The 17,152-nt window shown below is 40.0% G+C and overlaps 1 protein-coding gene and 1 pseudogene across 1 annotated transcript in view; both read right to left on the bottom strand.

Moving 5' to 3' along the window:
- Window positions 1-5,713: 5,713 nt before the first annotated feature.
- FMR1NB (FMR1 neighbor) overlaps window positions 5,714-17,152 on the bottom strand; it is a 55,763-nt gene continuing 44,324 nt past the window's right edge. The window contains exons 5-7 of the mRNA XM_061137552.1: window positions 7,299-7,447; window positions 6,339-6,349; window positions 5,714-5,779 (exon numbers count right to left, since the gene is read on the bottom strand). Of these exons, the coding sequence (XP_060993535.1) occupies window positions 5,714-5,779; window positions 6,339-6,349; window positions 7,299-7,447 (226 nt within the window). The remainder of the gene's footprint in view (window positions 5,780-6,338; window positions 6,350-7,298; window positions 7,448-17,152) is intronic.
- Window positions 11,656-12,400, bottom strand: LOC133053106 (proteasome subunit beta type-6-like; annotated as a pseudogene).

The following is a 17,152-nucleotide window of genomic DNA, read 5'->3' as shown; positions in this document are numbered from 1 at the left end:
CTTATCCATTCGTCTGCTGATGGGCATCTAGGTTGCTTCCATGTCCTGGTTATTATAAACAGTGCACAGCCTTGTTCTTGACCTCAATGGGACTGCTTCTAGAATCTCTCCATTAAATATGTTTAGTTTACTTTTATAAGGTTAGAGGAGCTCCCTGCTATTCCTAGCTTGCTAAGATTTTTTTAAAATTACAAATGAGTGTTGATATTTCTCAACTGGTTTTCTTCACATGTTTTCAGAAAATCCTATCATTTTTATTCTTCAGCCCATTAATATGATTCTATTCCTCTGCATTCCAGCACTGAAACATACTTGCACTTCTGGAACAAAGCCTACTTAATACATTATTGGAAATTGGGGTCAGATCTGGTGGGGGGCAATGAAGGAAAAATAAAAAGTGCAACTAGAAGCCTTTAGCCTAACCATTCTGGCATCTGTAGGCCTAGCCATCTCCCACATTTCCCTTCATATACTGACTCTGCCCAGGGGCCTTTAAAAGATTTTTAGTTAAGTTTGATGTTGAGTTCCATTAACCTCCTTATCACTTTTATAGCACTGACAGGTGTGAAGGTGGTGGAGGAATCCATATACAACTTGGTTTGCCATATCACAACTATTCTCCAAGGTGTGAATGGATATGCAACCTGTGCAATCACATAAGGCCCAGCTCCTTGAACAGCCCTGTACTTGGTTTAATGTCCTGTTGTCATCATCTTAAAATTCTTAATAATTTTGAATATGGAGCCCTGTATTTTCATTTTGCACTAAGCCCCACACATTCTATAGCCAGTCCTACTATTCCTGGATACCTTCCCATTTGAGTATCACCTCCCTTTGCTCTGTCTTCTACCCTAAAGCGATAACCCACGTACAGATATGTTTTCTTAGCAAGTCTCTGAGGTCTAGGGCAGGCAGCAAGTTAACTTGGATGGTCCACATGTTACAGCTGGGTCTAAGGCTCTAAATTCAGCCTAACAATTCCATAGCAAGTATATCAGTTTCCCAGTCCTCCTAAGGGCAAGTTGTGCATCACTTAGGCCATAAATAGACAAAAAAATACTCACAAAAGGCCATAACAAATAAAATAGGCCTTTATGACAGTAAAGAGAAGCCCTTCTTTTATGGAGAGCTTATCTGTGACAGTGACATTCAAGAAAGATTTTCTCATTTTCCAAGTGACCTAACTTTATATCTATCCAGATTCTTTTTTTTATAGCTGCGCTACCCAGCATGCAGGATCTTAGTTCCCTGACCAGGGATTGAACCTGTGCCCCCTGGCACTAGCAGTGCAGAGTCTTAACCACTGAACCACCAGGGAAGTCCCTCTATCCAGATTCTTTACCAACATCTGGTTGGCCAGTGATCCAGATATGAGATCTTTTGACTGGTGATTTTGAAGTTAAAGTCTCAATGCCCATGGAGTTTGAGAGAATGTCTATCACTTCTAATTTTAAAGCAGTCACTATGATCAGTTTAAGTTCAGGCTCTGCATCATAGTACCTATCACTTCACTAGTATCTTTCCATTTGGAACAGATATGGTAATGACTTAAGGGAAATGACTCTGTGACTGTTAAGGTTTGAATGTTAGTGACATGTGTATGATCTACTCATATGTCTCATTGGGCTTGATCATCTGTGTCAGACACGACTTTAGTACTGCTGACTACTACTGTTGTTATTGGCACTGTGTTGGGAGCCAGCACTCTGACAACCTTATTTCCTTCCCACTCTTGTGAGGGTCCCTTTGGCTTTTAATCTTTGCTAACAGCAACTTTCAATTGTTTCAACTTTTCATCTTGGGTCCAGTTATTTATTTGGCTGCCACTCTATGCTCACATTCTTTCCTCTCATGTTACCCACTTCATGGTAATCTCTGTCAGTGGACCCTGCAACTCAACTTCTAATCTGTTAAACAGAGAAGAGTTGCAGATGTTCCTCTCTATTGCTTTCAGAGTACTATTTGTTTCAGACTATGCTTATATTCTGCATAGACTGCAGCAGCTTTTGCTAAAATCTCAATTTTGTATTCTAAAGTATTTGCTTCCTTATGGAGTTGTCTTATTACTTATTTCTACCAAGAGAAAATTTTGGTTGTTCTTCATTTAGTTTTCCCTGAATGCAGTTTTTTTTTTTTCATTTATTTTTATTAGTTGGAGGTTAATTACTTTACAATATTGTAGTGGTTTTTTTTTTTGCCATACATTGACATGAATCAGCCATGGATTTACATGTGTTCCCCATCCTGAACCCCCCTCCAACCTCCCTCCCTATCCCATCCCTCTGGGTCATCCCAGTGCACCAGCCCCGTTCTTAAAATTTAGAGAAGCAGTATTAGATTCTTGGGCAACAGCTTTAAAAGCAACATTTTACTCAACTACTTTTCTTCCCTAAGATTTCAGTTCACTTGGAAGTACCTGATCATCATAGCAAAAATGAAGAACACAGCAAAACATCTTTTTTCCTAATCTAATCATTCAATAGGTATTTTATTTGTTGAGCACTTACTATGTGCCAGATACTGTTTGAGGCACTTGGGAAATATCACTGAACAAAATACATAAAAACCCCTGCCCTCAAAGAACTTATATTCTGGCACAGGAAGGCAAATAATAGGCAATAAGCACAAGAATTATTACATAATATATTCACAGATGATAGATGTTAAGGAGAAAACAGCAGGGTATAGTCCCGACGGATCAGGAGGGCACATGGAAATGTCCCTATATCCCCAGACTTTATATTCAATGTTCCATCTACTCTTGTATCTTGAAAAAAGTTATTCTACCCCATTCTGTTATCAATAGATCACTGCACCGTTATTTCTCTGATTCCTTTCAGAAAGTTTTTCAACAAATAGTCTACACTCTTTCATATTCTCACTTTCCAGTTACTCTGCAACTCAAAGTCACCTAGTTTCTGCTCCTACCTCTTCCCTGAAACCGCTATTGCCAAAGTCACCGACGACTTCCATGTTATCAAATCCAGTGGAAATGAATCTGAACTTTGAAACTCTTGAGTACTTCTTCCTTGAAACATGCCATCCTGCTGAGTTTCATTATATTGTTCTCTCCTATTTATCCTCCTACTCTTCAGTTTCCACTGACAGCCACACTACTTCTGACCATCCTATAAATCCCAAGGAAACCAGAATTGAAAGAGACACATGTACTCCAATGTTCACTGCAGCACTATTTACAATAGCTAGGACATGGAGGCAACCTAGATGTCCATTGGCAGATGAATGGATAAGGAAGTTGTAGTACATATACACAATGGAATATTACTCAGCTATAAACAGAATGCATTTGAGTCAGTTCTAATGAGGTGGATGAACTTAGAGCCTATTATACAGAATGAAGTCAGTCAGAAAGAGAAAGACAAATACTGTATACATGTGTGCTAAGTCACTTCAGTCGTGTCTGACTCTGAGAGCCCATGGACTGTAGCTCACCAAGATCCTCTGTCCATGGAATTCTCCGGACATGAATATTAGAGTAGGTTGCTATTTTCTTCTCCACAAATACTGTGTATTAATGCATACACACACAAACACACACACACATATATATACACACACACACATATATATATGGAATTTAGTAAGATAGTAATGATGATCCTACATGCAGGGCAGCAAAGGAGACACAGATGTAAAGAAGAGACTTTTGGACTCAGTGGGAGAAGGCAAGGGTGGGATGATTTGAGAGTGTAGCATTGAAACATATACATTACCATATATAAAACAGATGACCAGTGCCAGTTCAATGCATGAAGCAGGGCACCCAAAGCTGGTGCTCTGAGACAAGCCAGAGGGATAGGGTGGGGAGGAAAGTGGGAGAGGGGTTCAGGATGGGGGCGGGGACACAAGTATACCTATGGCCGATTCATGTTGATGTATGGCAAAAACTGTCACAATATTGTAAAGCAATTATCCTCCAATTAAAATACCTAAACTAATTTTTTAAAAATGCTTGGGATGCTTGCGGTGTTCCTCTGGATTCTATTCTAGTCCCCCCTTTTCCCCTTATTCCTTCCATTTAGAATCAATTTTTCATTGTGATTTCAATTATCATCTATATATTGAGGACTCTCCACTTTTATATGCAGCCAGACCTTTCTCCTGTGCTCCAGAACAATATATCTAACTGCCTACTAGTCATATCTACTTGGATGACCCATAGACACACCCGTGGCTGATTCATGTCAATGTATGGCAAAAACCACCACAATATTGTAAATTAGCCTCCAATTAAAATAAATAAATTTTTTAAAAAGAGTTCATCCAAAAATGACCCATCTTCCCCTGCCAAACCTGCCCTTCTCATTGGTCCAGCTCAGCACCACTATCTCTCCAGTTGGCCCATCATTCAGAAACCTGAAATTCATACTCTCCTTTCAGCATGCTAACTCTTGCCACACATACATTAATCACCAAGTCCTGCTGATGCTACACACTCAACAGCTCTCAAATCTACCTCTATCCACAAGTGCCACTACCCCAGCCGAGGACACATTTTCTCATCCACATTAATACAACAGCCTCATAACTGGTTCCCTTGACCCTAATGTTGTTCACTCCCAATTATCCACACAATAGTCAGACTGACTTCTAAGGATTAGATTTAACCATACCATTCTTTTGCTTGAAATCTATCATTGTTTCCCTTCGGTCCACAGGATAAAACCCAACCCTTTAATGTGGGTTAAAAGTTCTTCTGATCTAATATCTAAGTCAAAGTCGCTAACACCCTAAACTGTTTGCAATGCTTCAAATACTCCATGAAATCTGGCCTTCATATCTGAAACATTCCTGCCACTACAGTGACTGCATGGCAAACCCTGTTCAGCCCTCTTATCTTTCATTTTATATCTCTTTCTAAAGTCTGGGCTAGTTCCCCTGCCAACTGCTTCCATAGAACTTGGTACTCCTCTAATCATAGCCCTGTCATTACTTCTTTATGTGGCTTCCTCCCCAGCTGGATGGTGAGCTCCATGAAAGAAAGGCTAAGTCTATCTTGCTCACGACTATGTCCAAAGTACATACCCTAACAGGGACTAAAGCAATGTTTGTTGAATGAATGAGCAACAAGCCCGGGTAAACTTGAGCCCTAGACATTTCAAAGAGGAAAGTAAATCATAAAAAGTATCACTTTCTTTAAAATTCAATTTTATCTATGTCACAGGACATAACTTTTTTTAAGTAAAAAAAAATATATAGTAACAGTGTTCAGCTCTGGGTGGTGGATTATGGTTGCTTTTTCCCTCTTTCTTCTACATAACCTTTTTACCAAGTTCTCTGTAATGAGTGTGTCTTACTTTCAGGGTGGAAAAAATGTTATAAATTATAAACTACAAAGAACACTAATATAAAATACTTTTACCTCTTTCCCTCAAAACAAAGTGTCATATACAGTGAAATTTGATCACTGTTTTTTTCCATCACTTTGCTTGAAGGTGAATAACAGCGTGATATCTCTGCCTTATTTAACACCAACAGAAGTATATATGCTGATAACAAAACCCAAGTTGCAAAAATCCATCACTGTCCAGGACCTGAAATGCAAGCAGTACTTTTCATACGGTTTTTTAAATTCTATAAAGAAGCTACTTTTAATAAGAATTTGGATTACAGTTTGATGCAGACAACTTTATTTTTTATCTGAAAATAAACACAACAAAAGTTTTTATCCTTCTGAAATGTTCCACCAGGTTTAGATGACTGGGACAGCCTCCTCTGCTCTTGAAAGGTACGAGTTCTTCTCAACGGGAAAATAACGCTACAGGAGAAAAGTAAAGCAGAGTTAAAACAACTTCAAAACTAGTATACATACATCATACTTTGTTATACAAGGAACTGACTGAAACAAAGTTCTCCAACTATATACTGAATGCTACAATTAGCTTATTTTCAGTTTGCCAATATATCATCTTATTACAGTGAGGCATACAGACAAAATATTGATATACTACAACAAATACCATTACAATGACAATTTCTGAATAACAAAGTTAAATCCCATGCCCTGGAGAACTGCCCACAGAAATCAAGTTTTGTTAGTCTACTTATAATGTCATATGTATGTGCATATATATATGCATGCGTGTACTGCATTAAAGTTATACAAACTAATATATAGGTATGTGTAGTAATATACATATATTATTATTGTATATACTTATGTATTATAGAAATAATATATCAATTACATATATACATATAATACCTTGTATAAGGATTTTATTTTGTTTTTTCTGATGTAAGTCACTTTTCTTATTCATGTAGTCCAAATCTATATTCTGCAGTTTAATCAACTGAGCAAAGGTTAAAGGACTTACCCAAGCTCCCACTGTAAATAACAGGGAAGCTGGGACTAAAGCCAGAATCTCCTGACACTCAGTTTAATGGTCTAGTATTCCACTCTTCCCCTTCTCCATAACTGAGGCTAGAAATTAACACCTTACATTTGAGTAATGCACTGCAATTTTCAAAGCATTTTCACATATGTTATATTGCTTCAGCTACACACACACACGCGCGCGCACACACATATACACACAAATATCTCAGCTAATGGTATCAAGGACCTGAACGGTTACTTGCCCATGGAAACACTAGTTAATGGCCCAAGTCTCCTGACTTTCAATCCAGTCCTCTACTCCTTGAAGAACACTCCTTTTCCCACAAACCACTTTTTTCTTACTTGATCCTTCACAATTATTTTGGAAGGAGGGAATCCAGGCCAAGGCTCGGGGGAGGGGGGGGCGGGATCGGTAAGCCTGCACAAATGAAGTGAGGCCCAGGTAGTCCCTGGTGTGTGATTCTGGGATCCCCTCTCTGAGCCTTTTCTAATACTACATTGTGTATCTTTGGGGAGCAGGAAGCTGAAACTAGGATTAGCTAGGATCTAGGATTTGATCCAAGATTTGTCAGATTCCTGAGGCTATGCTATTTTTCCCTGCATATGTCATGTAGTCAACACAACATGGAGGACCATGGCCACTACTACTTAGCAAGGGTGTCTATTATGGAGCTTCAGAATTAGGGCAAGCAGATTCTATTTATTTGTTTCCCTGAAGGGCTGAACTACATATACCAAATAATATGGCACCCAAACAACCTAGCACATTTCTTGTCCACCTTCTTTCCATCCAAATGGTAATAGTGATATTATTTCAGAAACTGATACTCCTGTGGTCCAAACATTTGCAGGATAAAAAAATAAGCATCAACTGAACCAAGATGAGGACAACAAAAATCAAATATCAAATACTTTAACCTTAAATCCTTGTCATTACCTGTAGTCTCCTGGTCCTTTTCATCACCGTATCCTTCCTCATCCACTGCTGTCTCCAACATTTCAGTATCCCTCTTTGGTTTCTTTCTGTGTTTCTTCAAACGCTTTAAAGTTCTGTTGAATCTTCTTCGTAAAAGAAAAGCCCATTTGCTGTAATATTAAAAGTTCAAAGTGAAACTTTATTTCTCAACAGTGATAACATAATAAATAACAATGGTGGGTTATAAGGAAAAGGCTATTTGGTAACATAACCCTTTACTGTGAGGAGACACCCCATGTCCTAGGGCAGAGAAGCCCCAGTAAGACGGAAGGAGGGGTGAAATTGGGACCCAGAGATCCCAAAGAGACTGAGACAGAACTGTGTTGAGTGTCTACTGAGGAGGTACGGGTCAGAAGTGGACTGCTGCAGGGATAGGGGCTCTGGGTGCAGTAGACCTGGGTATGGCATAAGCACTCTTGGAGGAAGTCGCTATTAACCCCACCATAGAACCACCAGAACTTACATAGGACTGGGGAAACATACTCTTGGAGGGCACAAATAGAACCTTGTGCACACCAGGATCTAGGAGCAAAGAGCAGTGACCCCACAAGAGACTAACCCAGACTTGCCTGTGAGTGTTCGGGAGTCTCCGGCGGAGGCGTGGGTTGGCGGTGGCCTGCTGCAATGGTGGGGGCACTGAGTGTAGCAGTGTGTGCATGGGACCTTTTGAAGGAGGTCTACATTATCTTCATTACCCCCACCGTAGTTTGGCCTCAGGTCAAATAATAGGGAAGGAACACAGCCCCACTCACCAACAGAAAATTGGATTAAAGATTTACTGAACATGGTCCCGCCCATCAGAACAAGATCCAATTTCCCCCTCAGTCAGTCTCTCCGAAGCTTCCATAAGCCTCTTATCCTTCTCCATCAGAGGGCAGACAGAATGAAAACCACGGTCACAGAAAACTAACCAATCTGATCACATGGACCACAGCCTTGTCTAACTCAATGAAACTATGAGCCATGTTGTGTAGGGCCACCCAAGACAGACAGGTCATGGTGGAGAGTTCTGACAAAATGTGATTCACTGGAGAAGGGAAAGGCAAACCACTTCAGTAATGTTGCCTCGAGAACCCCATGAACAGTATGAAAAGACAAAAAGATAGGACACTGAAAGATGAACTCCCCAGGTCGGTAGGTGCCCAATATGCTACTGGAGATCAGTGGAGAACTAATTCCAGAAAGAATGAAGAGATGGAGCCAAAGCAAAAACAACACCCAGTTGTGACTATGACTGGTGATGGAAGCAAGGTCCAATGCTGTAAAGAGCAATATTGCACAGGAACCTGGAATGTCAGGTCCATGGATCAAGGCAAATTGGAACTGGTCAAACAGGAGATGGCAAGAGTGAACGTCGACATCTTAGGAATCAGCGAACTAAAATGGACTGGAATGGGCGAATTTAACTCAGATGACCATTATATCTACTACAGTGGGCAAGAATCCCTTAGGAGAAATGGAGTAGCCACATCATAGTCAACAAAAGAGTCAAAAATGCAGTACTTGGATGTAATCTCAAAAATGACAGAATGATCTCTGTTCGTTTCCAGAGCAAACCATTCAATATCACAGTAATCCAAGTCTATGACTTGACCAGTAATGCTGAAGAAGCTGAATGATTATATGAAGACCTACAAGACCTTTTAGAATTAACACCCAAAAAAGATGTCATTTTCATTATAGGGGACTGGAATGCAAAAGTAAGAAGTTAAGAGAAACCTGGAGTAACAGGCAAATTTGGCCTTGGAGTACAGAATGAAGCAGGGCTAAGGCTAGTAAGAGTTTGGTCAAGAGAACACACTGGTCATAGCAAATACCCTTTTCCAGCAACACAAGAGAAGACTCTACATGTGGACATCACCAGATGGCCAACACCAAAATCAGACTGATTATATTCTTTGCAGCCAAAGATGGAGAAGCTCTATACAGTCAGCAAAAACAAGACCGGGAGCTGACTATGGCTCAGATCATGAACTCCTTATTGCCAAATTCAGACTTGAATTGAAGAAAGTAGGGAAACCACTAGACCATTCAGCTATGACCTAAGTCAAAATCCTTACAATTATACAATGGAAGTCAGAAATAGATTTAAGGGACTAGATCTGATAGACAGAGTGACTGATGAACTATGGATGGAGGTTTGTGACACTGTACAGGAGACAGGGATCAAGACCATCCACAAGAAAAGGAAATGCGAAAAACCAAAACGGCTCTCTGAGGAGGCCTTCACTGTGAAAAGAAGAGAAGCAAAAAGCAAAGGAGAAAGGGAAAGATATCCCCATTTGAATGCAGAGTTCCAAAGAATAGCAAGCAGAGATAAGAAAGCCATCCTCAGTGATCCATGCAAAGAAATAGAGGAAAACAACAGAATGGAAAAGACTAGAGATCTCTTCAAGAAAATTAAGAGACACCAAGCAAACATTTCATGCAAAGATGGGCTCAATAAAGGACAGAAATGGTATGGACCTAACAGAAGCAGAAGATAATAAGAAGAGGTGGCAAGAATACACAGAAGAACTGTACAAAAAAGATCTTCACGACCCAGATAATCACAATGGTGTGATCACTCACCAAGAGCCAGACATCCTGGAATGTGAAGTCAAGTGGGCCTTAGGAAGCATCACTATGAACAAACCTAGTGGAGGTGATGGAATTCCAGTTGAACTATTTAAAATCCTAAAAGATGATGCTGTGAAAGTGCTGTACCCAATATGCCAGCAATCTTGAAAAACTCAGCACTGACCACAGGACTGGAAAAGGTCAGTTTGCATTCCAATCCCAAAGAAAGGCAATGTCAAAGAATGCTCAAACTACTGCACAATTGCATTCATCTCACATGCTAGTAATGTTCAAAATTCTCCAAGCCAGGCCTCAACAGTATATTAACCATGAACTTCCAGATGATCAAGCTGGATTTAGAAAAGGCAGAGGAACCAGAGATCAAATTGGCAACATCTGCTGGATCATCAAAAAAGCAAGAGAGTTCCAGAAAAACATTTACTTCTGCTTTATTGACTATGCCAAAGCCTTTGACTGTGTGGATCACAATCAACTGTGGAAAATTCTGAAAGAGATGGGAATACCAGACCACCTGACCTGCCTCTTGAGAAATCTGTATGTAGAACTGGACATAGAATAGCAGACTGGTTCCAAATAGGGAAAGGAGTACATCAAGGCTGTACATTGTCACGCTGCTTATTTAACTTCTGTGCAGAGTGAATCATGAGAAACGCTGGGCTGGATGGAGCACAAGCTGGAATCAAGATTGCTGGGAGAAATATCAATAACATCAGATACGCAGATGACACCATTCATATGGCAGAGAGCGAAGAAGAACTAATGCACCTCTTGATGAAAGAGAAAGAGCAGAGTGAAAATGTTGGCTTAAGGCTCAACATTCAGAAAACTAAGATCATGGCATCTGGTCCCATCACTTCATAGCAAATAGATGGGGAAACAGTGGAAACAGTGACAGACTTTATTTTGGGGGGCTCCCAAATCACTGCAGATGGTGACTGCAGCCATGAAAATAAAAGATGCTTGCTCCTTGGAAGAAATGTTATGACCAACCTAGACAGCATATTAAAGAGCAGAGACATTACTTTGCCAACAAAGGTCTGTCTAGTTATGGTTTTTCCAGTAGTCATGTATGGATGTGACAGCTGGATTATATAGAAAGCTGAGTGGTGAAGAATTGATCCTTTTGAACTGTGGTGTTGGAGAAGACTCTTGAGAGTCCCTTAGACAGCAAGGAGATCCAACCAGTCTATTTTAAAGGAAATCAGTCCTGAATATTCATTGGAAGGACTGATGCTGAAGCTGAAGCTCCAATACTTTGGCCACCTGATATGAAGAACTGACTCATTTGAAAAGACCCTGGTGCTGGGAAAGATTGAAGGTGGGAGAAGAAGGGGACGACAGAGGATAAGATGGTGGGATGGCATCACTGAGTTGACTGACATGAGTTGGAGTAAGTTCCAGGTGTTGGTGATGGACAGGGAGGCCTGGCGTGCTGCAGTCCATGGGGTCACAAAGGGTCGGACATGACTGAGCAACTGAACTGAACTGCACCCTTTTTATGGAGTGTGACTTTCTATCTTGGATACTTTTATATATTTTTATTAAACTATGTGACCCTTGAAAGCACAAAGCATGATCTGATTCACCTTTTTGCCCTTCATAGCACCCAACAGAAGGCCTGGAATCAAGATATTCTTGAATGAATTTTAAGTTCTTTTTTTTTTTCTCACTGACAAACTGTTTATTGAATTTTGCAGCAGTATGGGGCATGTCTTATTGTATCTTAGAATCTCAGGATTCAGAGAGATGGTAAAGTGGCATTGGTGAATTTGGGAATCTGGTCTCCCAGAAGTACCTGCCACTCCATCCCTGATTCCTCAATGGCTGCCAGGTGGATCACCCCTCCACTGGAGCTGTCCTGCTCCATGTCCAAAGTGAGAGCATTGGCAGTGAACTGCAGGCATTCTTCCTTGGTCATCCCTTCCCGGCAGGTAGCATTGACACAGCCATAGATATAGGAGTTCCCAGAGCCCCCAGTGGCAAAGGACTGTTATACCATCATACTCCCCATGGGCACTGAGTACACCTGCCCCCCTTCTTGGGGGTCCCAGCTGGCAATGATGATTTCTGCCATTAGGTCTTCTTGGTATCAGTAACATATTTCCTTAAAGAGGCTGGCTGCCATGTGTACCAGCAGAGGCTCATTCAGCTCAATGCTGAGGAAACCAAGCTGATAAATGATTCCATCAGCTATTGCCTGGGTATCAGCTGCTGAGCCTGAGTGGCAGCAGAAAATACAGTCATGAATAGGGGTCAGAAAACACGGTCACAAATAGGGGTTAGCTTGTCAGTCACTCGATTGGCGATGTACGACCCAGTGGTTGATCTGGAGTCAGTTCATAGAACCACGCCCTCAGCCAATTGCACGGCCATGACAGTGGTCCCTGTGGAAACTTCCCGGTTTTCCCAGTCGGAGGCAATGTCCTCAGGCCCCCAGGATAGTGCCGGCAAGGCTCCCCAGCAGCTACTAAGGTGGTCGCCATCTTCCTCTTCTGGTATTCCCCAAATTTTAAGTTCTTGAATGATATAACGAGATGAAATAATGCTGTTTTAGGGAGATAAGCCTGGCTGGATGTAACTGGGTGAATTAGAAGGAGAGTAGATGAGGAATCCATGTACATGTCCAAATTAGCTTGGCAAGCATCCTTACTCACTCTCACTCCCTCCATGTGAAAGGCACAGCCATACTTTCCTATTGAAATGCCAGGAAAGTTCTCCATGACCTAACTCCTAGCCATCTTCCAAACTCCACTTGCAGCCCCATCCCAGTTATTGTCTCTCTTGTATAAATTCTTTGGATTGGATGCATCATCTCAATGTTCTCCTCAGTTTCCAATCCCGCATTTGCATTTGAATGCCAGCTAGCCTCCTGTTACAGACTGAATGTTTGTGTTCCTAAAATTCATGTTGAAGCCCTAGCTCCCAGTATAGTTGCATCTGAAGACAGTAACTCTAGGGAATAATTAAGGCTCAATCAGGTCATAAAGATGGGGTGCTGATCAGTAAAATTAATTTCAGTATAAAAATAATAAATTTTTGTTTTACTAAAAACCAGACTACCAGCTCGTCTTACTCTCACACATCATGGAAAGGCCATGTGAGCACACAAAGAGAAGGTGGCCATCTGCAAGCCAGGAGGAGAGCCCTCACCAGAAACCAAATCAGCTGGCATCTTGATCATTGACTTCTAGCCTACAGAACCATGAGAAAATAAATGCCTATTGTTTAAGCCAACTGGCATTTTGCTATGGCAGCACTGGAAGACTAACACATTTTGCCCTTCTTTTGCACCTCAGGAAACCACTTACTTGTTAAGACAGCAGGTGACAAGAGGACTAGGCCTGGACTAAGCTGTGACTATAAAATATGAGAAGAAGTGAATCCCAAATTCATTCCAAAGGAAACAAAAAAAATGACAAGGAGTCTAAAAGAATAGAATTACATATTAAAGATAAAGGAAAGTAAATAGTCACAGATGATTTCAAGGATTCTAGCCTGAGAGACTAAAGAAATCACTGATAGAAATAAACAGGTGTCAAGGGGAGATGATTTGGGAGAAAAAGAACTCTAGTTTTGCACACATTGCATTAAATGCAGTTAGAAATACAAAACAGGTAGAGGTGATTTCAGTATGTATGAGTCATTTATGCATAGAAACCCAGAACACTATGTTCAGAAAGGACTTCTAACTCAATTTTCTACTCTAATATTATGAGAAAAACAACATCAAAAGAAGTTAAGCTCACTATAAAACTGGTAGTAAAGACAGAACTAGAACAAAGATCTTTTAAAATACTCTTTCTGCTACATACTTGTAATATTTTCTGATAGATGAGAATAAGGCTTTGGGAGACAACCACAGTTAGGAAAACAAAGAAAACCAAACTGAGGAGTATCAGAATGGGAAGAGGAACAATGAAATCCAAGGAAGGAAACTTTCAAAAAGCGAACAGTCAACAGTGTACTTATGTGATAAAAATGTCAAGTCAGATTGAAATTCAGAAAATGTCACTGCATTCTGCAATGACATTATTAGTTACTTGGCAACAAATTCTTCCTTTTAATAGTACCTAATATCCCAGAATTTTATAAAATGCCACCCTTGGAGTCCTTGCAATAGGAACACCTCAGACATATAATCTGCATATAATGAGGTTCTCTTATTATTTCAATAACTAAATTACCTTGAATGGGGTCCAGTAAGAATTGGTGTTATGTGAATTTCAAATCTATAGTGACTCATGTTTGAGAACGGGTCCAGTTGCTCACATTTTCATCTGACCATATTTTATAAAAGTTCTTAGAGCCCAGCCCAGCAATACTTTTATAGACTCTATTTCCTTTCTTTGAATTCATATGTCTATAATCCTAGGAACTTCAAACCTTTCAGCAGTTGGCTAATTACTGCATAAACCTTTTCAAAATAACATTACTAATTATATTGTACAGTATAATGAGACAAACAAACATGGGGATTTGAAAATGTAAATGCTCATTTTTAAAATTCAATGGGTCATGTTTTTAGGCAATTTTTGGCATATTTATTCCTAATTCTTTACCTCCCATTCTATGAAAGTAAGTGGTAATAAGACTGTCTACATAATGAAAACCACACTATAATACAGAGAATCACTCAGCAGGATTTGTCTAAATGTAGAAATTCTCAGTAGCAGCCATCTGGCAAGCAGCAACATTGAAAGAGTATGGGGGATGTGCTATTTACATCATCTGTTTATCAGATGATCTACAATCTTAAAAAACACAGTTTTATTAGTTGGAAGAAACATAGTCTTGTCATTTTCACACTGAGTTCTGAATTTTCTTAATATGAGGTTACAAATTCAATCTGATAGGAAGAAAAAGAACATGAAAATACACTTCATCTGATTTGAACAGTCATTGCATTACAGTGTTTGAATCTTTCCCCTTGCCAAAGCTACGTATATACTCAAGTATCATATCCCTATATAATACACAGATGTTTAACTGGCATATACATACAGATTAAACTTTATATAAAAACAGGTAAATATTAGAAGCTAAATTTGCACTTGAAACTACTGTTCTTGGCATTCTACAACTGTAACAGGAATAATTCAGCTACTTGTCTTCTCTCTCACCCTAGAGCCCCCACCTGCTTCCTTTTGTCCCATCCACCTGATATTTTTGCTTTTCATCTCTGTGTAAGTCTTAAGTCTACCAGTGACACTTAAACCTGATGAGGCTTCTGATCCCTATTAATTAGAATAAAAATAGATCTTACAAAACCTTGAGGACATAATGAATTTCAAAATGCATCTTATATATAAGTTTAATAAGGCTATCACTAGCAAATTCTTAGAAAGCTTTTCACTAATATTCTCTGCTCCCTATCGTGTATGTGAAACAGTTCAAACTAGCTTCTCTGTTTACATTTGAATTCAAGTCAAGTAGAAGTAAACTACACACACAAAATAAGTAAACTACAGATTCAGTTATAAATTATTAAAGGGGCAAAGTTCAGCCACTCTTGCTAAGAAATGATAGGCATTTAAGGGGTCTATATTATTAGGAAGACTATATGTGAATGTAATGAATTCTGTGGGAGAGCCCCCTTCCCACCTAACCCAAATTTTGTTCTCCCTTCAGAAATTTAGTTCAAATAGCATCTCCACCATGGAGCCCACCTGCTCTCTTCCATTCAGCCTGATCCCCAGTGCCTCAGAACTTTTACAACTCACTGTCACCACTCATTTTAATCCTTAATTATATTCCACCTTATGTTGTTCTTAGTATGTCATGCTTGGGATGTATTTTAAGGTATATTTAAGTTCCTCAAAATGAAAATCCACCTCTTAAGACATTTTTGTATCCTAATATCTAGCATAAGCAGTGACTGAATATGGTCAATTGTAGAAAGCATGAATTAGGCATTAAAAATGAAATGCACTTGTCTTTGGAAAGTGACTATCCTCTTTACATAAACTGCTTTCATTTCTCCTCTCTCCTCATATTATTTCCCATTTTTCATCCCTCCAACACTTGCAGGTTGTTAGCTCCTTAGGTTGGGGCTTCCCTGGTGGCCCAGATGGTAAAGAATCCACCTTCAATGCAGGAGACCTAGGTTCAATCCCTGGGTTGGGAAGATACCCTGGAGGAGAGCATGGCAACCCACTCCAGTATTCTTGCCTGGAGAGTCACCACAGACTGAGGAGCCTGGCCAGCTATAGTCCATGGGGTCATAAAGAGTTGGACACGACTGAGTTACTAAGTACAGCATAGCTCTCCTTAGGTTGCTGGTGGTTGCTTAGTTGCTAAGTCATGTCTGACTCTTTGAGACCCCGTGGACTGTAGCCTGCCAGGCTTCTCTGTCCATGGGATTCTCCAGGCAAGAATACTGGAGTGGGTAGCCATTCCCTTCGACAGGGGGAATCTTCTTTGAGATGGAAAACAGAAAGTGAGTTAATGTGATAGCTCAAAAAAGACAACTTACCTCCCAAAAGGAAGATTTAGCAGACTTTGGCCTTCATTTAAACTCCTTGTTTGGTATCAAGGATAGGATCTTTAGTCTAACACATGATTGCCCTTGCCTCTAAAATCAGCTTACCAGGAAAAGCTGCCAGTGCTCCATCCACCCTCAGCCATCCATTGTTCCTGAAACTTTAGCTAAGCAGCAAGCTGAAACTGATACCTGCTCTGAGGCTGCAACGAACAGCTCAGGATGACTGAAGGTACCTACTACTATTACACAAGATAGTAAAATAAGTAAGTAAATAAATAAATCATAGTAAGGCAAGTTTATGGTGTTCAAGATATATATACTATTCACATTGGTTAAGTCTCTCAAGCAGTTTGTTTATTATGTAAAAAGAAGAAAATATATTCCTATCAAGGGATAATCCTCTGGAATTCATTTTAGAGAAAAATCCAGTGTACTTTAACATCCCCATACCTTGGCAGAGGAACACTAGGAGGGGCCATAACAGAGGCATTATACAAGGCAGAATATATGAGACACTCCAAATTGCTTGGCATAATCCTAGGTCTAATGCTGCAAGAGCAATATTGCATAGGAACCTGGAATGTTAAGTGCATGAATCAAGGCAAATTGGAACTGGTCAAACAGGAGATGGCAAGAGTGAACGTTGACATCTTAGGAATCAGTGAACTACAATGGACTGGAATGGGTGAATTTAACTCAGATGACCATTATATCTACTACTGTGGTCAAGAATCCCTTAGGAGAAATGGAGTAG

The sequence above is a fragment of the Dama dama genome, chromosome X, assembly GCF_033118175.1.
Source record: "Dama dama isolate Ldn47 chromosome X, ASM3311817v1, whole genome shotgun sequence".
Lineage (NCBI taxonomy): Eukaryota > Metazoa > Chordata > Mammalia > Artiodactyla > Cervidae > Dama > Dama dama.
Note: the sequence above shows the minus strand (reverse complement) of the source record. Positions and strands in the feature narration are given on the sequence as shown.